General features: G+C 37.3%; 1 protein-coding gene across 1 annotated transcript in view; it reads right to left on the bottom strand.

Annotated features, from left to right (window-relative positions):
- Positions 1–2,888: 2,888 nt before the first annotated feature.
- The window catches only part of CLHC1 (clathrin heavy chain linker domain containing 1), a 36,921-nt gene continuing 15,863 nt past the window's right edge, over positions 2,889–23,946 (bottom strand). Inside the window, exons 8-11 of the mRNA XM_029936227.1 lie at positions 18,916–19,090; positions 11,590–11,792; positions 4,754–4,933; positions 2,889–3,204 (exon numbers count right to left, since the gene is read on the bottom strand). Coding sequence (XP_029792087.1) covers positions 3,008–3,204; positions 4,754–4,933; positions 11,590–11,792; positions 18,916–19,090 — 755 coding nt within the window. The 3' untranslated portion in view covers positions 2,889–3,007. The remainder of the gene's footprint in view (positions 3,205–4,753; positions 4,934–11,589; positions 11,793–18,915; positions 19,091–23,946) is intronic.

Here is a 23,946-nt window from a genome sequence, read left to right on the forward strand (position 1 = left end):
TTCTATCTCCTTGTTCTGCCTCGGGTGAATCCTTTTACCTCCTGCACCACCAGCTGCCACCCTATTGTCACCCGACATTTGGGGGCCCACATCCGATCAGGAGATCAGGAGAGACACCACATTTAACTACCACACCTTACAGGAGGAACAGAAAGCAAGCACACATCTGACTGGAAGCAAGTGAAGAGTACATTAGGAAATAGGTTAGAGAGGCAGCTGGAATCCTGGTCATGCAGGCTGTGTTAAAGATTTTGGACTTTATCTCAAGAGGCAATGAGACAACCAACACTTAGTGCATCATAATATGATAGAATGTGAAGTACTCAACAACCTGTAAGTATCCTTGTCAAAACAGCTGAAGCTAAATGTAGGAAATATGGGAAACAGAATAACAAAGTAATACCATAAGGACAAATACCAGTCAGACAAATCTAGCAGGTAGAACGTTTTTGGTAACCAGCCAGTCCAACCAGTCAATAGAGAGAGGAAAAAAAAGGGAGTGGGAAGGCAAACTCCAGATGCAGAGATACAACAACAAAACAGAACGCATAAACCTTGTTTAGATCCTAATTGGAACAAATCAACTATAAGAAGGTATATTTAAGCAATTGGTGAAATTTAAATATGGACTGGACATTAGATGACGCTAAGGGATTATTATTTTTAAAAGCATACTGTGTCTCCATTGAAGCTATATTCTTGATAGCAGAGACCATACACAAAGTAGTCACTCAGTGTGTTATTGATTCTGATGTTGAATCTCAGTATTATTTCAAATTTAGGCAGAAGGTCAAAAAGTACTGGGAGATCATTTGTACCTTTGCAGAATTACAGAAAATTTTGAGTTATAAATGATAATAGGAATTATCTAGTCAAAATAAATTTATGAAGAAAAGGACACAAAGCCAGCTTGTGGTGGACCTGGGGTTGAATGCAGGGTTCTACGCCAGGAGGCTCATGTTATGCATCTCTCAGTGCAGCCTACAGAGGGCGCCAACTGCTTCCAAACCTTGTGGCGCTCACAGCGCCACTCCTCCTCCCGACTTGACTTCATATTCTTTCTTGGTCTTCCTCCCAACTCCATCTCTAGATGTTTTAATTTATATTCACTTGACAAGTCTCACATTCCTTGGGGAAACTGCCAAAGGCAATGCTAAACAGAGGAGGAATAATGATGACTGGAAGAAAAACATTTTAAAATCAAAGCAAAATTAACAGTAACAACAACAACAGCTGCTGTTCCAAGCCTTTTCCACATTTATGTTCCCACTTTATCCTTCTGGCTTTCAGGGACACTTTTCCCCCCTAAGTTGTCAATGGACACATAATAGCTTTCTATCAATCATACAATCTCTAATAAAAAAGGTTTTGAGCCATTGGTACATTAAAAAAAAATCAATGCTGCTAAAAATAAAAATTAAAAAATAAATAAATAAAAGTAAAAATAAATGCTGCTGAAATGTCCTTTCCCTTCCTTTTTCTTCCATCCTTCATCTTTTCTTTTTAAAAATCACAGCTAATGTAAAGGCCAGAAATCAAAATATTATTCGTTATTATAAGCCTTTTAGTAATACATTGTTTTTTAAATTGTGTGCATATATTACTTTTAAAAATCTTATGTTTTAGAAGACTAAATTATAATTATGCACTACTGTGTTTAGTAATATATGGAAAAACTGAGGACTCAGCCAGTACCTTCTAGTTTTATAATCCAAGAAACCCTAATTTTAGCATAGACAGATAGCTTACTACATGGAAAATAAGGTATGTCAATATTATGGAATACTCCAAAGGAGGATAATTTTACACGTAAGGACAGATCTGTGGGATTTAGTTAAGTTTAAACCAAGTAGAAGAACATAGATTTCTGGGACCTCTTACATAGAAGTTAACAGTTATCTTCCACAAGACTCCTCCATTATGTAATATACTTATGTTACACACACACATCACTAACCTTTATGATGAACCTTTGGAGGAGGTATTACTGCCCATATTTTACAAAGAGGAAGAGGTAAGACCAGAATTTAAATATGAGGCCATCTGATTTCAAGTTCATATTCTTTCCACTATACAGTAAAAAACAAACATTCAATTCTAATTTAGGAGGGGAAAGCTTGACTTTTTACTCAACTCCATCTCATAGCAGCTCACTGTTACCAAGTTCCATGAGCAAGGCTGACATCTATCTGGTATGCTCTGCTGTGGCATAAGGGCTGAAAGCTGTTATGATTAGCTGGGGATCTGTTCCGTTTGACTGGCGGTGCCTGTGCCATGTGGATCACTAAAGATGTTAAATATCCTGTCGGTGACACAGAACCTGAGTATTCCATCAAACACTTTAGACATTTGAAGTCATCCCAAACGACTTCTTATGCAAGATGTTCCATACCTACAGGTGTCTCGGGTCTATTTCATGCAAAATTTGGCTGGTATTCTCTCTAGGTAAGAACATGCTAGGATTTCCAACTTTAAGAGTAGAAGCCTAACAATTGCTATTTACATATACCAAAGCACGGGGCACATCTCTAAATCAGTAGCACAGAATTACTATACTTAGAATTTCATCAGTGAGTCCAATCATGAAATGACAACCTGCCTTTCTCGTTAAAAATCAGACTAGTAGCATTCAATATTTGGGAAATTCATGTGACAGGATACTACTCACACCTTCTCCAGTTCCTGCTATGAAATTAGATCACCGGAAAGGAATATATCTAGATATTAGCTTATGCCCTTTGATAGAAGTAGGTACCTAAACTGAGTTATATTCTTGGATTTCATCAAGATTCAATATAAGAAATGACCATATGGGGGAAAAAGAGACAGCAATAGTATAAATGTTTCAAGGACAAATCTAAATGTCAACATAACAAAAGCAGCATGAGTTATTTCTGAGAGCTTCATACTTTGGATTTATTTATAAATTAGTTATGCCAAAATCAATTTGTCCAACCAACACACATGAAATGTTATACAAGCTCCCTCAACTGGCTAAGACAGAGCACTACCAAAAAACATGTTCCATTAGGTTGACTGCATCATCCTCTTGAGAAATTTCTGTAACTCCAGCCTGAGATCGAAGAACAGACATGATGTCATGAGACGTTCTGTCAAAGCCATTCTGTAAACATATATTTGCCACTTCTTGCCAGTTTTCTAATGAGCAAAATGGATCATTTATCATAAGTTGTTCAACTAAACCTAGGGAAAAAATTATAATATTACAGTATGGCACTTATTTGAAAATCCACATTTAGAAATTCTTCAAAAATAGGGAGGGATATCATTTCAACTCAGTTACTATTAAACCCGATTCCTAGAAGTTTAATGTGGAGTGTTTCATCCAACTCGTGGGAAATAATCAAGTGTTAGTGCTTCTCCTTTTTCATTAGCCTCTTCATGCCGCAAGCCAGCCCTCTACCATCTCTCACATTCCCACACCTTCACTCATCTCCTTCTTGGTAGGGTTAGCAGAGGTTGAAGGTTACTAGGAAGGGGGCCCAGAAAGTGAAGAATGAGGTCTCAGCCTTATTCAGAGTATAAGGTACCATCAGACACTATCATGTAACTGAGGGCTTATAGGCCTAATTTTTATGATCCTTCAAATTACTTTATAAACTCCCTAGTAGTGTTGGCCCAAGGGCTTAAAAAACTCTTTGGCAAACCCTCCATCCTATCATCTGGATAGAGAGAAATCTCTTAGTCATGGAACTTCTATACCAAATATTTTTTCAAAGGATATAAAAGAAAGAGTTTATTAAAGAAAATGAACAATATTATTTACTTTTGAAAATCAATTCAGTGACCCCCTTTGGAATATATTTATTTAAGGAACTCATTTCTTTTCTATTACCTGCATTACTTATGATACTTAATTAAAGAAGGTCTCTTCTTAAAATATTATCATCACTATTTTATTTCTACCATGATATTATTTTTGTCAAAATATTTTAGTTGATGTCTATGATAATTTCAAAATTATCATCCTAAATATATTCTCATGTAATCTGCTATTCATTCTTTAACCCCATATAATAATTTAAAATCAAGTGGTCTGCTCAAGTTCCTATATTAGAGAAAGGAAAGGAAAAATGAGATGTAGTTAGTTATTCTGGATCCTACTACAGAGTTATGTTCAGAGTAAATATCATGTGTAAGTGACATGTATATATATATTTGGTTTAATATTAATATATAGAGAGAGATTACTTCTGGGGGCACCTGGGTGGCTCAGTCAAGCACTGGACCCTTGATTTTGGCTCAGTTCGTGATTTCACAGTTTGCAAGCTTGAGCCCTACATCAGGCTCGGCACTGACAACACAGAGCCTGCTTGGGATTCTCTCTCTCCTCTCTCTCCGCCCCTCCCCTGCTCACAGTCTCTCTCTCTCTTTCTCAAAATAAATATTTTTTTAAAAATATGTCTAAATAACAAAATACATAAAAAATTACTAAATATACACATTTATTAAAATATGTAAAGTTTTTAGTAGCAGTGTTAGTGTAATTATTAAGATGTTCCCCTAAAGCTCCATAAAGATTCTCTCTTCTTTGTAGTTCCCTCAAGAATAAACACTATTGTCAACAGACTATTATTGACATGGTAATGATTACACTTAGAAACTCCTACGGTCAATTCCTGCCAGGAAGGAACTCTTAGGAAGAATGAGTTAACTCAAACATAATATTCTTGAACCTTTCCCTAAATAACCCACTACTTTTTCTTCTACAACAACATTTTGCTATACTTACCTTTTCCACCTTTACTTATCTCTTGAAGTAGCTTAATGCCAACTTTTTTCATATCTACAGAGAACAGATGAAGTATAGCAAGACCAAAAGATAAAGATGGTGGTTTCCCGTTCCATTCTCTAGTGAGACACAGAATTAATTCGGTGTGAGGACATAACTTTATTAGCTCCATCAGGTCATCTGAAAGCAAAATTAAAAAACTATGTCTCAACATCCTAATATGATACATCAACTAAAAACTGAGATCAGCTAATATGTATACCTGCCAGTCAAGATTTCTTTTTCCAATCCTTCCAAAGCCCTCAATGAACTCAACAATACTATCTCCATCAAGAAGAAAAAGAATCATGCTCATGGGCGCCTGGGTGGCACAGTTGGTTGAGTGAGTGTCTGACTTCAGTTCAGGTCATGATCTCATGGTTCTTGAGTTTGAGTCCTACATCTGGCTCTGTGCTAATAGCTCAGAGCCTGGAGCCTGGAGCGGGATTCTGTGACCCCTCTCTCTGCCCCTCCCCCACTTGCACTCTTGTCTCTGTCTCTCTCTCAAAAATAAACATCAAAGGTTTTTTAAAAAAAAATTATGTTTAGCACAGCAAAAAATTAAAGAAAACTACTTACACCAAGGACTACCAGTAACACAAATTATCAAAGAACTGTGGTAGAATAGAAAGAATTAGATTGGTAATCAGGAAACCTGACTTCTAACCACAGTTCCATCAGTCATTTACCCTTTTGGATCTCAGTTTATGCATCTTAAAAGTTCTAGCATTGGGACGCCTGGGTGGCTCAGTCAGTTAAGCATCTGACTTTAGCTCAGGTCATGATCTCATGGTTTGTAAGTTCAAGCCTGCATCCAGGCTCTCTATTGTTAGCTCGCTTCAGATCCTCTGTCCCCCCACCCTGCCCTTCCCCACTCACGTTTGCTCTCTATATCCCTCTCAAACATAAACATTAAAAAAAAGTGTTAGCATCTCCAATTTCTAAGGTTCCATCTAACAGGCATTATGTTTGTCTCTATTTTATTGTCATACTTAGGCCAACTTCTAATGAGTATAATTTCTTTCTTTCTGTGCTTTGCACAGAAAAAGGGGCTTGGTGATTTTTTTCCTAAAAATACCAAATATTTAGAAACTCAGAAATGAAGACTTTAAGAAACCATTCGCCAGTTCAAGAAGCTAGAGGCTGAACCATATGAAGTTGCCTGAATATGACCATTTTTGACTCCAAAAAAAAAAAGAAATTTCATATGGTTTAATGTGGGATATGAGTTTAAGAATTCTCTCTAGTCTGCGACAGTATAATATACTAGTTAGCTACTGAGTTCAGTTAGTACTCCAATCATGACTTACATTCTAAAATTTATAAACTTTGCATTAACTTCCTAAAATTTTTCAAGCAAAATTATTCTTCTTCGGTCACAACAGAGATAGTATTCAGAATAATTTCTAAGAGCCTTTTAAGAACTACCATAAACATAATCTGAAATTTTTTGACAGGCAATATAAGATAATCTAGTGTTTATTAAATACATATTTACTGTACTGGGAATTACATATATTAAATCATTTATTTAATATTCAGTATAAGTGAGATACTATTATTCTCACATTAAAAGTGAGGAAACAGGCTTTGAGAAGTTAATTTTCCCAGAATTATATACATGATATAAAGTAGAACAGTTCATCTGATCTCCCAGAGTCCATGACCTTCCAATTTTTAGTGATGCTCCTCCAAAGTAATAAATATATGTGTGCATGCATTGCATGTATGTATATATACACATGCATGCACACACACACATAAATACAGAGAGAGAAAAATGATAAAAGAATAAGCAAGGAATAGCAGAATACAATTCTGAATTAATAAAGTCAAATAATTTTTTTAAAATTTCCCTAGAGGAGACTTAGAGGTTTATGATTTGGGTCACTCAAGCTGGCCTCCACGAAGGGGAAGCTGTTTATATAGCATTCCCGGCCTCCAACAGTTCATAACTCACACATGTTGTTGTGTCATTCACTCACGTATTCAAGCCCCCTTCTCCTTAAATTGATTAATTAATTGATATCTACTCAAAAATGTGCAGGATATGGTCTCTGACTAGTTAGAAAGAACACAAATTCAAATCCTATGAGCTTTCTCTTCTGCTTACCACACTTTGTAATCCATTTCGTCATTTCGCCAATTTCATACATTATTAATCATTTTTTATATCATGGATGTTCTGGGTTTTTTCTTCAAATTTTTATTTAACTTCTATTCAGTTTACAAACAGTGGAAATTGGTTTCAAGAGCAATTTCAGTGAATTCAGTGATTCGTCACTTGTATACAATACCCAGTACTCGTCTTAACAGGTGCCTCCCCAGTACCCGCCACCCATCTAGCTTATCCCCCATTACCCCTCAGTTTGTTCTCTATTGTTAAGAGTCTCTCATGGTTTGTTTCCTTCTCTCCCATATGTTTATCTGCTGTTTCTTAAATTCCACATATGAGTGAAATCATGTGGCATTTCTCTTTCTCTGACTGGCTTATTTCACTTAGCATAATACACTTCGGCTCCATCCACATCGTTGAAATGGCAAGATTTCATTCTTTTGAACGGCTGAGTAATATTCCATTGTGTATATATACACCAATCTTCTTTATCTATTCATCAGTCAATGGACATTTGGGCTCTCTCCATAGTTTGGCTATTGTTGAAATGCTGCTATAAACATTGGGGTGCATATACCCCTGCAAATCTGTACTTTTGCATCCTTTGGATAAATACCTAGTAGTGAAATTGCTAGATCATAGGGTAGTTCTATTTTTAACATCTTTTAAAAATGTATTTATATATTTTGAGAGAGACAGAGACAGAGAGAGTGTGTGTGTGTGTGTGTGTGTGTGTGTGTGTGTGTGTGTGAGAGAGAGAGAGAGAGAGAGAGAGAGAGAGAGAGAGCGCAAGGGAGGGGCAGAGAGAGGGTGAGAGAGAGAAAACCAAGCAGGCTCTGTGGTATTAGCTAATAGTGCAGAGCCTGACACAGGTCTCAAACTTAACTGTGAGGTCTTAACCAGAGCTGAAACCAGGAATCGGATGTTTAACTGATTGAGCCACCCAAGAACCCTATTTTTTTTAACTTTTTGGGAAACCTCCATACTGTTCTCCAAAGTGGCTGCAGCCATTTGTATTCCCACCAACAGTACAAAGAGGGTTCCCCTTTCATAGATATTGTTGTAATAAGATTATAAAGGCCGATATACCAAGTGTGACATATGTTTAACTCACAAACATCTAGAGCAATGGTTTTCAAAATATGGTCTAGGGTTTATAAATTCAAAACTGTGTTCATAAAAATACCAGGTTGTTATTTGCCTTTTTTACTTTCATTCTCTCACAAATATACAGTGGTGCTTTCCAAAGACTACATGACATGTGGTCTTACAGCAGACTGAATATAGGAGCAGATATGGGAAATCAGCTATCTTACAACAATCCAGATACTACAGAGATTTGCAAAAATGTAGAAAATGCAACTCTTTTCATGAAATTCTTTGGTTTTAGAAAAAGTTAGTTTTTTTCAAGTTATTTATTTATTTTAGAGAGAGAGCAGGTGCAGATGGGGAGGAACAGAGAGGGGGAGAGAGGATCCCAAGCAGGCTCCTCACTGTCAGCACAGAGCCAGATGCAGAGCTCGAACTCATGCAGCCTTGAGACGGTGAAATCAAGAGATTAGCTGAAATCAAAAGTCGGACACTTAACTAGCTGCACAACCCAGGCGCCCCAAGGAAAGTTATTTCTTATAAAAATATTTTATTATGATAACATGTGATGGGTTTATTATTTTTAAATGAATAAACATTTTAAATTTTTGTTTTAATTTGTAATAGGATAAATATTAACAGATATAACCTATATAAATACAAACTCTTTGGGATGTTCAGTGCTTTTTTAAAAGTGTTACAGAGGGGCAGCTGGGTAGCTCAGCTGCTTAAGCATCCCACTTCAGTTCAGGTCATGATCTCACGGTTGTGAGTTCAAACCCCTCACTGCACTCTCTGCTTTCAGCACCAGAGCCCACTTCGGATCTCTGGAGCCGTCTTGCTGTCCTTCACATGCTCGCTCACTCTCTGTCTCTCAAAAATAAATAAACATAATGAATGAATGAATGAATGAATGAACGGAGTGTAAAAGAAACCTGAGGCCAAAAAGTTTGAGAGTCTCACATCTAGAATAACCCAATTTCCAGATACATTTATTCACTTGTTTAATGATACTGGGGAAGGTGAACACACAAACTGTTTTAGGCTTTATTCTAAAAATTATTAGGGAGGAAAAATTTTTATTTCTAAAACAGATGTTCTTTTAGTCAGATTTATGCTTTTGGGAAAAAAACTTCTTTAGAATTTTTTTGTTTTGTTGTAGGTTTGGTTTTGGTTTTTAAATCTGTAAATGTATATGGGGCGCCTGGGTGCCTCAGTCGGTTGAGTGTCCGGCTTTGGCTCAGGTCATGATCTCACCGTTTGTAGGTTTGGGCGCCGCATCGGGCTCTGTGCTGACAGCTCAGAGCCTGGGGCCTGCTCCAGATTCTGTGTCTCCCTCTCTCTCTGCCCCTCCCCTGCTCATGCTCTCTCTCTCTCTCTCTCAAATAAAACATTTTCTAAAAATTAAAAAACAAATTGTAAATGTGTAACTGATAGTCTAAGTCTCTAAGAGACAACATTGTTTTCTGAAACCAGAAAGTATTAACAAATTGAATCTGTCCCCCAAGGCCCCATGATATCATCGAAAGCTGTGGGTTATTTCCCATTAAAAAGTAAAATCAGCAAAGTAAGTTTCAAACACTGTTTCTATTTTGTAAGCTTAATTTTTCTCGTTATTATTTTTATCTTAAGATGTGCTAAATAAATTCTGAGGATAAATATCAAGGTTCTAATTATATCATGTGTTATTACTTCTTACATTATAATAACATATTTGATTATTTTAGGTTCTAACAGGAATATAACAATATAATAATGAGTCAATCACATTTCTATGCACTTATGCAAGCAAAACAAACTTCACATTTCACTCAATATAAATTCTAGAGTATTTAAGCCTATATCCCATCTATGTTTAAAACCCCGACTAACTAAAATAATTTCTTACCTGTTGAAAATAATACTTAAAACAGAAACTGAATCTGAATACTTAGATAATAAAAATAAAATATATAATTCTTTCAATAAATATTGAGTAGTACCTACTTAATGCCAGGTTCTGTTCTTTTGCTCTGTGTGTGTGTGTGTGTGTGTGTGTGTGTGTAGGCAAATTACTTAACTCTTTGAGCCTTAGCCTCTCTGTGGAAAGTTTTTTTTCATCTATAAAACAGGGATAATAACAAAACCCACTTTATAGTTAATGGAAGTATTAAGTAAAATAATGCAAGTAAAAGGCCAAACTATAGAATCAAGTATAATGTTACATAACAAATGAAGAAATTCATAACTTTAAAAAATAGATTCTAAGTAAAATTCAATTTATTGTTTAAAAATAACCAGATTCAACTGCCATAAATTATCCTCATTCCTGGAAAAATAGGAACCAAAAGTGCTACATTTTGTTCTATTTGCTACTTCTTAGAATTGAGGTACGTAGCCTGCAAATAAGAATTCAGACACAGACCTGGGATATGGGAGAGGTCAGGCTGCCCGTACATTCAGGTCAGAGCTGAACTAGATTCATAAGAGATCAGCTCATTCAACTACGGTTACCCCAAGGTCGACAACGCTCTCAGATCACTGCCTACTTGTAATCTAGGTGTTTCAGAATTTTGAAATGAACATTATTTTACTAGCTCTTCATTTTTAATGGTCATATTATAGCTTATGTAACAAATAAGTGCAGCTAATTTTTTTAATGTTTTTTATTTATTTTTTGAGAGACAGAGAGAGACAGCGTGAGCAGGGGAGGGTTAGACAGAGAGGGAGACACAGAATCCGAAGCAGGCTCCAGGCTCTGAGCTAGCTGTCAGCACAGAGCCCAATGCGGGGCTCGAACCCACGAACTGTGCGATTATGACCTAAGCTGAAGCCGGACGCTTAACCGACTGAGCCACCCAGGCACCACGCTAATTTTTTTTTAAATTCTTTAAGTAGCATGGTCTGAAATATTTGCAAAATAAATTGTGTACTTCAGAGGGAGAGAAGCAGCGATACCCAGACACCCACCTTCTTCAAGGCTTCCAGGCCCTTGCCTCAGGACAGCCTGAGGCTCAGTCCCTTATGCCTTTGCCAGACATGGGAGAAAAACTAGATCTCCTCAGCAACAACAGACCTTAAGGCAAAGACCACTCTGACTGGCCTGGCCACAGCTACCCAGGACCCTCCATCAGCACCAAGGACATGGTGAACTTTATTCCCTCGGCTCAGTGTTCCTTCTGTGTAAGCCTTGACTCACTTCCTTCAGTGGCCTCAGAATCTCCACTTGTTTGACTACCTGATGGAACTACTGTAAGAACTGGCTAGAAGGGTGTGAGAATACCCCATCCAGAGTCTGGCATATAGTAGGTACTCAGTAAAAGTTAGATAGGTTTTTGTTAAAAAACAAACAGACAAAAATTGTATGTTTCGGGATTATAGTTTACTAAATCTTTATATATTTAAGAATTGCATAATGTATTTGAATGTCTAGCATAAAAGTCAATCAGTTCCAGCTTAACTGTTTTCACTGAAAATTTAAAAAATCTACTTATTAGTCTACATAAAACAGACTTTATAATGTAAATCCAAAATCTTGCCTACTATCATGTGTGATCTTACAAGTAAAGTCTAGAATTCGAATGTATACCAACAAGCAGGTTTTTTCACTTACCGGAAGTCAAGTCCTTGAACTGCTGTACATATTCCATGGCCCCATAAATCTGACCCTGTTTACACAGGCAAAGAAGAGCCTTCTTGTGTAGGCCACATTCAGTGTAGATAATCTGAGCTAAAGCTAGGCACTTGGCCTTGTTATAAGTATCCTGCTCCCCATAATCATAAATGACATCCCCAGCCTCCTCAGAAAATGTGAGCCTAGAGCAAGCAGATCAATAGGTATACTTTAGAGAGTTCATGGTGAGTGCATGAGAATAAAATATTTAAAACTTCAGCATAGTAGAACTGGATTTTCCATGGTCTGTAAGAATTCCAAGTTAATAGTCAATTGATGTAAGAGAAATTAAACATATCTAAGATTTAACAACAAGAACAAAAATAATCAGACATATTCTTTTTGTGTTGGGGCAGACATTTTGGTGAAACTGAACTTAAGTTTTTTCAAAAATCTACAAACATGGTTAAAACTCTCCTAAAAATAATGGTGGGATTCAAAATAACGAGGTAAACAAAACTTATTTTATAATTGAGGATTTCAATGTTCTCAGGAGTTATACAGATTCTAAGCCCTGTAGAATGTAAGAACTCATTAAATGTTGGTTAAAGATAGTGACAACAAATTTTAGCTCAAAATTAGTGACAGATCTTGCAAGTGTTTGCAAGAAATGTGTGACATCGTGTTATTTTTTAAACTTTTACAGAATTATAAAAAACAACAGGGGGAAAAAGGATTTATGATGTCCCACTTGAGATAGACTGAAGAAGTAGTTTTTTTGAGATGGCTCAATTGACTAGGCTTCCCTTGTCTTCACATTTTAACGGCCATCCTCAAACACAATGGGAGTGAACCCTCTGCTCACTAACTCCACCTAAAAATGATCAGCATAGGCCAAAACACATTTGGGTATGATTAAAGATATTACATCCAATCACTGGTTGTATGGTGTGGGGAGCGGCAAAGATTCAGCTGCTTGGCCATTTGCTAGCGGGATGTGTCACTCCCTGAGGAGAGTTGCAAAAATAGGCAGGGGAGCGCCACTCCCTGTCAGAGGAGAAGCCGGAAGAACAAAGATCAATTGCCTACAGGCGGGGTGGTATCGGCCCTTCAGTGCTGTGCTAAAAACTTCAGTTTATTTCCTTCTTTACCCTAGCCTAAATCCCTTAACCCTGTTTCCTAGCAACCGACATAGGTCAGCTGCCTTCTTCTCCCGTCTAAAAAGCTTTATAAGATACAGTGTTTTCTGAATAAAGAAGGGAAGAGGCTTGATCAGAAACCTTCTGTTGTGTCCTTACTCTCTGTGCTCCCCCTTCCTGCCCTTTCTCTCCCTCTCTCAGGAAGAACCCCGCAAGGATTCACAGCCCGCGGGCCCGCGGGCGGGCCGGAGTGGCCGGGGCGGGACACGACAGTATGGAAATTGTGCTTTAGTTATATTTTTAATTAACAACTAGAGAATAACAGCAACGACATAATATTGGTACCTGTACACATGGAACAAAATACTAGTCACATTAAAATGAAATCCTGAAACCCCTACAAAATGTCTATTTACTGAAAATTCAGTAAATAAAACCTTCCATCTTTATTGGGGGTTGTTTATTGGGCCAAAGAGAAGTGGGTCTAAAATCAAAAGGCAGCTTCTAAGAATAAATCAATTATTTAGTAAGAAATTTACCTGACTTCTATATTTTAGTACCAAAACAGGTTTTCATAGCTATAGCCACGATGTTTTCTAAGGCTGAACAATGAATTACTGGTCTTTTTAGTGACTGTACAATCAGAGCAAGATGATAATACAAGTATTTTAGTATTTCTTTCTCTTATTACTATTATTTTATTTTTTAAGAGGTCATCACTGTCATGATATTGTTCCACCTGCGAGAACACCAGAGCTAAGGACTGAGGTTGCTCTGTCTTGGTTTGTCACTTTCCAAAAGGAGGATGTATGATTAAAAAGAAAAATTATCAAAAGGGAGGAAGAGGGTCAAGCCCCAAAAGAGTAGAATTGGCTGTGAAGGAAAACAAGGGAAAGAAAAACAGGGATTCTAGCCCTGGGAAAAGGGAGGTAGTCAAGCACCCTGCACCCAGCTAGGAAATGAGCCTGGGAACCTCCGTCCATGTCTTCTCCCAATCACCTCAGTATACCCCTCTTTCTGCTTTCTCAAAGCCACCTTCTTGGCTCTCCCATCCCTACTTCCAATTCTAAAAAGACTTCTGAAAGTGGATCTCTAGACTGGCTCTGGAGAATACAAATGACTAATAAATAAAATAAAATGTGTTTAACTTCATTAGTAAATGAAGGTATATTTGATTATAAACCAGATTGTAGATTTTTTAATGTTTATTTTTGAGAGAAAGAGACAGAGGAAAAAAAAGACACAAGTTGGGGAGGGGCAGAGAGAGTGGGAGACACAGAATCCAAAGCAGGCTTCAGGCTCTGAGCTGTTAGCGCAGAGCTGATGCACGTCTTGAACCCAAGAACCTTGAGATCATGACCAGAGCCCAAGTCAGGCACTTAACTGACTAAGCCACCCAGATGCTCCAGATTATAGATTTTTAAAAGCCAAAATAAAGGTAATATGTAGTCACTATTATTTACTGTTATTTTATAGGATTGGGTTTGTCAAGTTAGTATTTCAGAAGATAGTTTTCCTCTTCTGGGAGCAAGGTCTGCAATTTAGAGAGCTAACACCAGTAAAATAGCATTTCTTAAGTTTAGGCTTTCTGAGTCAAAGGATTAAACTTTCCCCTAGGTAAGAATGACGAAGAGAGCCAAGATTAGTCTATAATCCAGGCTGTTTTAGGACTGGCTCTGTGCAGGACTTCGAGGAAAGAACTATAGAACTTTTTAAGGTGGCCATATGGTAGAGGCCAGGATATTGGAGGCAGAGACCAGAGGACAGAGGCTAAAAACAAAGAACGTGAATTACCTTCAGGATTCTGTTATATCGTCTCAGGATCCTTAAAAGTGGTGGTATTTTTCAAATTTATGCCATCAAGGAATTGCATAAGAATTTAAATTCTTACAATTAAGAGGCAGAACTGGCCAAGAACCATCAGTATATGTAGGGAAATTAATCTTGTCTGAAGTGTCTCTGCACTAGACAGCAGGTGTTAATGAACATGTATTTTCTGATTGTGTTCTCATGTCTGAACCATTTCCAGTGCTCCCTGACAAGTACTTTTTGCAGAGGGTGTAGAAGCCAGGTAGAAAAAGAGGCAAAAAATAACAAAAAAGTGTATATGTATGAAGAAGTTTCCGAAAACAGAATGAACTATTATGTGAACAGTAAGTGAAGGCCATAACAAGAGGGGGTGGAAAAAAAGATACTTTACACTGGTGAACAATAGTGCCTTCAATCCAGCACAGTTTACGACTCCCCAGGGCCACCTAGGGGAAATGGTGAATTTGGAACAGGTGGCATTAGGCTCTAGTATGTAAACTTGCCATTTTTAGGTCTGAGACATTTCAAAATCATGAATTTGTTATATACAGAGTGCTATATTAGTCCTTCCATCTCCCTTATGATATACTTCTTAAAGATAAGAACTACTCTCTAATATGTAGCCTATGTCTGGATGCACCCAGAAGCAAGTAAGCCTACCCCTTAGGCCGCAAAATAAGTAGGTCATGGCTACCAGACAGATGACAAGCCTTTCCTCACTCTGCCTTTCAATACTCATAGCCCAACCCATGTCCACACAGACCCAGCAAAAGTAGCTTGATCTTCATAAGTAAGCAGACACTGTTTTAGTCCTCTTTACTGGACCGGTGATTCTTCTCCCGAATGACTACTAACAGATGACAGCTGTTGACTTCCCCAGAGAATTGTCCTCAGCTGACCAGCTATCTTGCCCAGAAAATTGTGCTCTTTCAACCTCCCAGTAGTCTAGAGCTGAAAACTGATTAGTAAGGATATAAAAGGTCAGTACCATAATTCAAAAAGAAGCAACTCTGGTATAATGCTCCACAGTCCTCTCCCCATAATATTAGCTAATACTAGACTTTGCCTGAGTTCACATCCTTGCTTGGCTCTTTCCCCTTCCCTATCCCTTCTCACTCCTTCCTTTACAATATTTCTCAAGGAGTAGTCTATCAGTAAATGATATGTACTCAAATCCAATTATTATGCTCTCTTTAAGGGAACAGGAAACCTGAGTGCCAAATATATTCCTCTCTGCCCTGTTATGTAACAACAATCATACCTTCTCATGATAATCAAAGTTGATTATGACTCACATAACCTAAATCTGTAGGCATGAGAATTCCATGTGTCATCCTGACTGACTCAGAGTGCCCAGATATTTAGTCATATATTATTATGTGTGAATCTGTGAGGATGTATTTGAAAGAGAGTAACATTTGAGTCAGTAGACTGAATAAAGCAGATTGTTGGGAATGTGGATGGCTCTTATCCAATCAGTTGATGGTCTGACGGGTATAAAAAAGGCTGACCCTCTCTCAAATAAGGGGGGAGCTCCTCCTGCCTGACTGCTTAGCTGGGACATCAGTTTTTTCCTACCTTTGGACTCAAACAGAAACACTGACTCTTCTTGGGTCTTGAGTAGCCTGAAACTTACACTATTCCCAGTTGTCTTGAGTCTCTAGCTTGCTGACTGCCAATCTTAGGACTTTTCAGCCTCCATATTCACATGAACCAATTTCTTCACAGGTGTGTGTATGTATATATATCCTATTGATTCTGCTTCTCTGGAGAACCCTGATTTCCCCAAGTGGGTTACTGGGAATGACATGTGAGCAGAGTCACTCTTTTATCTCCCAGATCCAAGTATTCTACCTATGGAGATATACCATATAATGGTCAGTGGTTTAATGTGTACATTCCATTCTGAAGGACGTTATTACATCCTCAAAAGATGGAGTGACAAGCTGGCATCACTTGGATACAACCTGAACCACCCCTGAACCAAGTCTGGGTTTTTTCTTCCTTGCCTGCTGGCCTTACATTACCCCCACCTGTGCATGACGCCACAGGTGTGAGTGTGGAAGTAGAGTCGGTCAGTTTCAGTCAGTGGTAGTTGACAGGAGTTCTGGGCCACCTATTCCTGAAGCTAACTTGTGTGCTCTGGAGCTGCTTGACCATTATCTTGATTGTGCCTGATTTTAGATGGACTCTCTGAGCCCACCTGACCTCATGACTTGGTGTTTCTGTCAGAATCCAGTTCATGATGAGCAGTTCTAGTTCCACAGTCATTGGTGTTCCCTGGATAAACACTCCAACTTTAGCAGGGCTCAGCAGGAACTTTTGGAATAGTATATAGTTGCTTGTTATAGGTATTAGATGATCTACTGGGATATCGTTGGGTAGTCCCAGGCCAATTAAAACTGTTAGTGAGTAAATCAATAATTATGGTTTGATAAAGGCATGGTGACCATAGTCATCCTACCAAACAAGCCATCAAGACCAAAAGAAGAGGGAGAAGAATATAAATTGGAGGACAGAGGAGAAAGATGAGTAATAATATGGATGAATCTCAATTAAACCCAAAAGGCCAGAGCAAAAAGAAAAAAGAATACATAATGTGTAATTCCATGTATATAAGATTCTAGAAAATGAAACCTCATCTAAGGTGACAGTGGTTACCTGGAGATGGAGGTGGGGGTTGGATCCTGAGATACCTGGAGATAGGGGTGGGGGTTGGAATGAGGTTGATTATCCTGACTGTGGTGATGATTTCATGGGTGTATACATATGTCAAAACTTGTCAAAGTGTACACTATCAATATGTGCAGTTTATAATATGTCAATTATACCTTCACAATGCTGCTTTCTAAAAACTCATCATATTGTACACTTTAAACGTGTAAAGATTACAGTCCATAAATTCTATCTCAATAAAGTTGTAAAAAAACAAATTACAGCCCTATGATCAATTGTCATGAAAAGGGCTATATAGTTCATTCCACTAATACTCTTATTATAAGTTTCCCCCAGAATTATAACCATAGAATCCTAGAGAAGTTGTGCCCAGATGGAGTGAAATTAATGTGAGAAAAAAAATACATTTGTGTTGTACAAATGGTTGACTACAGTGGATGCCGTTTTAACGTCCTGCCCAGACACTCCTTACTGAGACAGCATACCCTTCCCCAGCTGCTCTGCGTGTTGGCCGTCAGTGGCTCACACTCCCCTCCTGTCTACAGCAAATTGCCCTTTGCTGGTGGGAGTCACCATGCCTAGGAAGTTATGCCCCAACCAGGCAGCCTATAGCTCTAATAGAGACTAATAGAGAGGTACAAAAGACTGGTCCCTTGCCTCAGAGGGGACAGCTCTTTGGTGTGGTTTATGCTCCAGAGCCATCCCTCTACAAATAAAACCAAGGGCAGAACTTGTCTGAGATCACATCCTTTCTTGGCTTCCCAAACACACACACACACACACACACACACACACACACACACACACACACACTTCCCTATTTTGCTTCACTCACTCCCTTACAGGGTTTTCTTGAGAAGTTCACCGTCTGTCAATCATGTACACTCAGATTCCCGTCTGAGGCTTTGGTTCTAGGGAATCTAACCTAAGGAAGCTCTAGTACAAATCTCCTAATCTATAACTGAAACCCAACTCAAAAAGCCATTTCCTGCCTGTCCTTGCTGGTGTACATGTTCATGTTCTTCCCCTTCTTCTTCTTCTTCTTCTTCTTCTTCTTCTTCTTCTTCTTCTTCTTCTTCTTTTTTCATGTTTATTTATTTAGTGAGTGAGAAAGAGAGAGAGAGAGAGACAAAGAGAGGGGTGGGGAGGAGCAGAGAGAAAGGGAAAGAGAGAATCTCAAGTAGCTTCCATACTCTCATCATGGAGCCCGACACCAACTCAATCCCATGAACCAGGAGATCATGACCTGAGCCGAGATCAAGAGTTGGATGCTTAATGGACTGAGCCACCTAGATGCCCCTGGTTTGTATATTCTAAAAGGAACTTTGGTCCACATCCATCCTGCTTATAAGGTTTCTCCTAGGTATATGCTTTACATGTACCCATAATCTATCTGGATCCAGGTTTCTGCCTTATCTCTCTGCATAGCATGATACTGATTAATACTTTTCTATCCTGATTGATAAATTCACAGGTCATGAATCATCCCATGAACTTCCATTACTCAACTCCTGATCGGGGCTTATGTGACTAGGCCACATTACTCCATGAATGCTTTGTAAATCCTGATGGGTTAATTGCAATAGAGACCTAAGCTAAATGTTCAAACAATGTGCTGATAAAAAAACTATTGAAATCTTGAGAACTTAACAACCTTATTAACCAAATATCAAAATTAAGTCAAAAGCTTAATTTTACTTACCTTTCCTGGGTGACCCAATTGATAACTAAATCTAAACGTTTTTCAGATAATCCACATTTGATTCCTTCCAGGGTCAGTTCTGCATTGATAGGATGTCTGCATGCATGACTTGTGCTAAAGATGGTTTCAAAAAATAAGAGTAATGGAAAAGGCTTTCCTCTAGTCTTTCCAACAGCTACAGAGAGAAGAAAAGTTTTTGAGTTGAGTACTTTAAGTAAGTTTGCTTTTTCTTACTTCATATTATTATTTTCAACTCTTTGCATTTTCAAAAAAATTTCAATCTAAAATTAGGTACTGATAATGTTTATCTAATGCTTATCAGTAAAACTTTACATTGTAGAAAACTAAAGATTATGTGCTATGTGAAAATAGAGGCAGAGATTGGAGTGATGTGTCTCCAACCAAGGAATGCCAAAAGTTGCCAATAGCCACCTAGAAGGTAGGAGAGAAATATGCAATGTAATCTCCCTAAAAGCCTCCACATGGAGGAGGGCATTTCTTATAATGAACACTGGGTATTATTTGTAGGTGATGAATTGCTTTAAAATTTTTTTTCAAAGTTTATTAATTTTTGAGAGAGAGAGAAAAGAGAAAGGGAGAGAGAGAGAGAGAATGAGTGGGAGAGGGGCAGAGAATATGAGCAGGGAAGAGGCAGAGAGAACGGGAGACACAGAATCCTAAGCAGGCTCCAGGTTCTAAGTTGTCAGCACAGAGCCTGATGAGGGGCTTGAACTCATGAATTGCGAGATCATGACCTGAGCCGACTGAGTCACCCAGGCACCCCCACATGGAGCTTAAAAATTTTTTTTTCAATATTTATTTTTGAGAGAGAGAGACAGACAGACAAGAGTACTAGTGGACAAGGGGCAGAGAGAGAGGGAGACACAGAATCTGAAGCAGGCTCCAGGCTCTAAGCTGTCAACACAGAGTCCGATGCAGAGCTTGAACCCATGAACCCATGACATCATGACCTGAGCCCAAGTTGGGTGTTAAACCAACTGAGCCACCCAGGCACCCCACCACATGGAACTTTTAAAAGCTGAAAGAATATACCACCAGCAGATCACTGTAAAAGATGTTAAAAATAGTCTTTCAAGCAGAAGGCAAATAACACCAGATAGAAATATGAATCTACATGAAGGAATGAAGACTAGAAATGGTATATTCTATGAATATAAGTATTTAGAAGCATACTGTTTCTATATGATACATCAAGTGGTATAACATCATCTGAGGGGAGAGTATGAGAAGTAAATGTTATGATCTATAAACCTTAAAGCAACAACCAAAATAAAACAATAAGGAGTTACAGCTTATAATCAGCAAAGGAGAAAAACGGAATCATGAAAAAATTCAACTAATCCAAAAGAAGACAGTAAAAGAGGGGGAAAAGAAATAAGAAAAATAGAAAACAAATAAAACTCAACCATGTCAACAATCACATTAAATGTAAGTGATCTAAACACTCCAACTGAAAGGCAAAAATTATCAGACTGTATAAAAAAGTAGAATCCAAGTATATGTTGCCTAGAAGACATTGGTTTTATTTTTGTTTCCTTGTTTTTTAATTTTTATTTCAAGTTACTATTTTAAATTCTAGTTAATTAATGGTAACAATATGGTAAAATTGGTTTCAGGTATAGAATTTAGCGATTCATCACTTACAAATAATACCCAGTGCTCATTATAAGAAATGCCCTCCTCAATATCCATCACCCACTTAGCCCATCCCCTGCCCACCTCCCTCCCTCAACCCTCGATTTGTTCTCTATAGTTAAGAGTCTCGTGTTTGCTTCCATCTCTTTTTTCATCTCTTCCCCTTGTTCATCTGTTTTGTTTCTTAAATTCCACATATAAATGAAATCATATGGTATTTTTCTCTGATTGATTTATTTCACTCAGCATTGTATGCTCTAGCTCCATCCACATCACTGCAAATGGCAAGATTCCATTCTTTCTGATGGCTGAGTAATATTCCATTGTATATGTATATACCACGAACATTTGGGCTCTTCTCATAGTTTGGCTATTGTTACTAATGCTGCCATAAACATCAGGGTCCATGTAGAAGACAATAACTTTATTTTTTCTGATATATATATATATATATATATATATATATATATATATATATAATCAAGTTGGTTTCCATATAGCACCCAGTGCTCATCCCAACAAGTGCCCTCCTCCATGCCCATCACCCCCCTTCCTTCTCCCCCATCCCCATCAACCCTGAGTTTGTTCTCAGTATTTAAGAGTCTCTATGGTTTGCCTCCCTCCCTCTCATTAACTATTTTTCCCCTTCCCCTCTCCCATGGTCCTCTGTTAAGTTTCTCCTGTTCCACATATGAGTGAAAACATAGTATCTGGAAGACAATAACTTTAAATACAAAGACAAAAATAGATCAAAAGTAAGAGTATGGGAAAAGATATACCATGCAAATACTAATCAAAAGAAACATGGAGTCACACTTCTAATTACAAAACCTACTACAAAGCTACAGTAATCAAAATAGTGTGGTACGGACATAGGATGGATATCTATTAAGAATTAAGAGTCCAGAAATGTACTCTAATCATTTATGGTCAGTTGATTTTTGACAAAGGGGCTAAATTATTCCATGGATAAAGAATGGTCTTTTCAACAAATGGTGCCAGGATAACTAGATATCTATATGCTAAAGAATGAATCTGGACCACTACCTCACACCATACACAAAAAATTAACTCAAAGTAGATCACAGACCTAAATGAATAAAACTCTTAGAATAAAACACAGGATCTTAAGTCAGGCAAAGATTTCTTAGATATGACACCAAAAGCACAGCCACAGAAGAGAAGAGAGCAAATCAGCCTCTATCAAAATTAAGAACTTTAGTGCTTCAAAAACCACCATCAAGAAAATGAAAAGAAAATCCACAGATTGCAAGAACATATTTGCACATCATCTGTCTGATATATGTGTCCAGAATATAAAAAGAACTCTTACAACTTAATAATAAAAACACAAATAACAATTTTAAAATGGACACGCAATAGACATTTTTCCAAAGAATGGCCAATAGGCACATGAAAGGATGCTCAACACTGTTAGTCATTAGGGATATGCAAATCAAAACCACAATGAGAGAACACTTATCTTGATGAGTACTGAGTAATATATAGAATTGCTGAATCATTATATTGTACACTCAAAATTAATATATAACAATGGATGTTAACTACCTGGAATTAAATTTTGAAAATAAACAAGCAAGCAAATAAATCCACAATAAGATACCACTTCACACGGATTAGAAAGGCTATAATAAAAAAGACAGACATTAACACATGCTGGTAAGGATGTGAAGAAATTGAAATTCTCATATATGGTTGATGGAATGAAAAATAATGCAAACAATTTAGCACTTCCTGAAAGTCTTAACACAAAGTTACCATACAGCCCCACCATTCCCCTCCTAGGAATCTACCCAAGAGAAAGAAAAACAAATGTCCACATAAAAACTTGTATGTCCACAGCTGCATTATTCATAATAGCCAAAAAGTAAAAACAACTCAAACTACCATCAGCTGGCAAATGGTTGAACAAAATGCAGTATATATCCTACAATGGAATATTTGTGCTCCAGCAAGAATGAACCTCAAAAACATGCAAGGGAAAGAAGCCAATCACAAAAATACATGTTTTGTATGATCCTAGTAATTTGAAAGGTCCAGAATAAGGAAATCCATACAGACAACAAGTAGATTAGTGGTTACCTACAGTCTGGAGAGGGAGGAGGGGTACAGAATGAGGAGTTAATGGTTCAAGAGTTCTGGAAGGATGAAAATGTTCTAAAATTAAGTTGTGGCAATGGTTACACAACTCTGCAGTTATACTAAAATTATTGAAAATCATGGAGTTTTCTCCAGGAAGCTAATAAGTTATATTAATAGGCTAAAGGACCAAAACCACACAATCATTTCATTAAATGCAAAAAAAGTATTTGGCAAATCTAACATTCATCCCTGATAAAATTCTCACCAACCAGGGAGAGGAATTTTATCAACCCTCATAAAGGGCATCCAGGAAAAATCTATAGCTAATATCATACTTAATGATGAAAAGCTAAATACTTTATCTCTAAGATCAAAACCAAGGCAATAATATCTGCTCTCACCACTCCTATTCAACACTGTAATGGAAGTGTTGTTGCCTTATTGCAAGTAAAAGAAATAATAGGCATCCATACTGGAGAGGAAGAAGTAGAACTCTTTTTTAGCTGATGACATGATTATGTAGAAATTCTAGGAATACACAATAAAAGTATTAGAATAAATAAGCTTAAAGAGGTCACAGAATACAAGATCAATATATAAAAGTCAATTATATTTCTATATACTAGCAACAAACAACTTTGGAATGTGAAATAAACATTATAATAATATAAAAAATATAAAATATTTAAAAATAAATATGACAAAAGATGTACAAGACCTAAACACAGATTTTTAAAAGTCACTTAATTTTCTTTGTTCCTGTGTTTCTTACAAAACTACAAAGGCTCTGTGATAGAACCCTCTTCTGTCATCATATTCCTTAGGCTTTGGCTACTTTTATAAAGACCAGTTTAAATTTCAGACTTATAAAAATTAAGTTTAATGCCCAAAATATACAATGTCATCATTCATGATGTAAGAATACTTCTGCAGGGTAAATGACCTGATAATCAGCTATCAAATTGTAAGTGACTGTTGGAATGGTTTCTTGGCTTTGAGTTCACTGAATAAAAACTAGAAAATTATACTCTGTTACATCCACTAGGATACAATACTGAAAGTTGTGCTTGTAAAAATATGAGATAGGCGATTTAACACACAATTCACAGCCAAGTAATCTCTATAAATACATATGATCATACGCATTATGTGTAGGGTAACAAGTTTGTTGTGTTCAGATAAATATAAAAAATCATTTTTTTCAAACTGTTGAATTTAAAAAGCTTTCAGGGGAAAATCTACGAAAAACAATCTGAGTATATTTGACATCAA

Source organism: Suricata suricatta, chromosome 4, assembly GCF_006229205.1.
Source record: "Suricata suricatta isolate VVHF042 chromosome 4, meerkat_22Aug2017_6uvM2_HiC, whole genome shotgun sequence".
NCBI lineage: Eukaryota > Metazoa > Chordata > Mammalia > Carnivora > Herpestidae > Suricata > Suricata suricatta.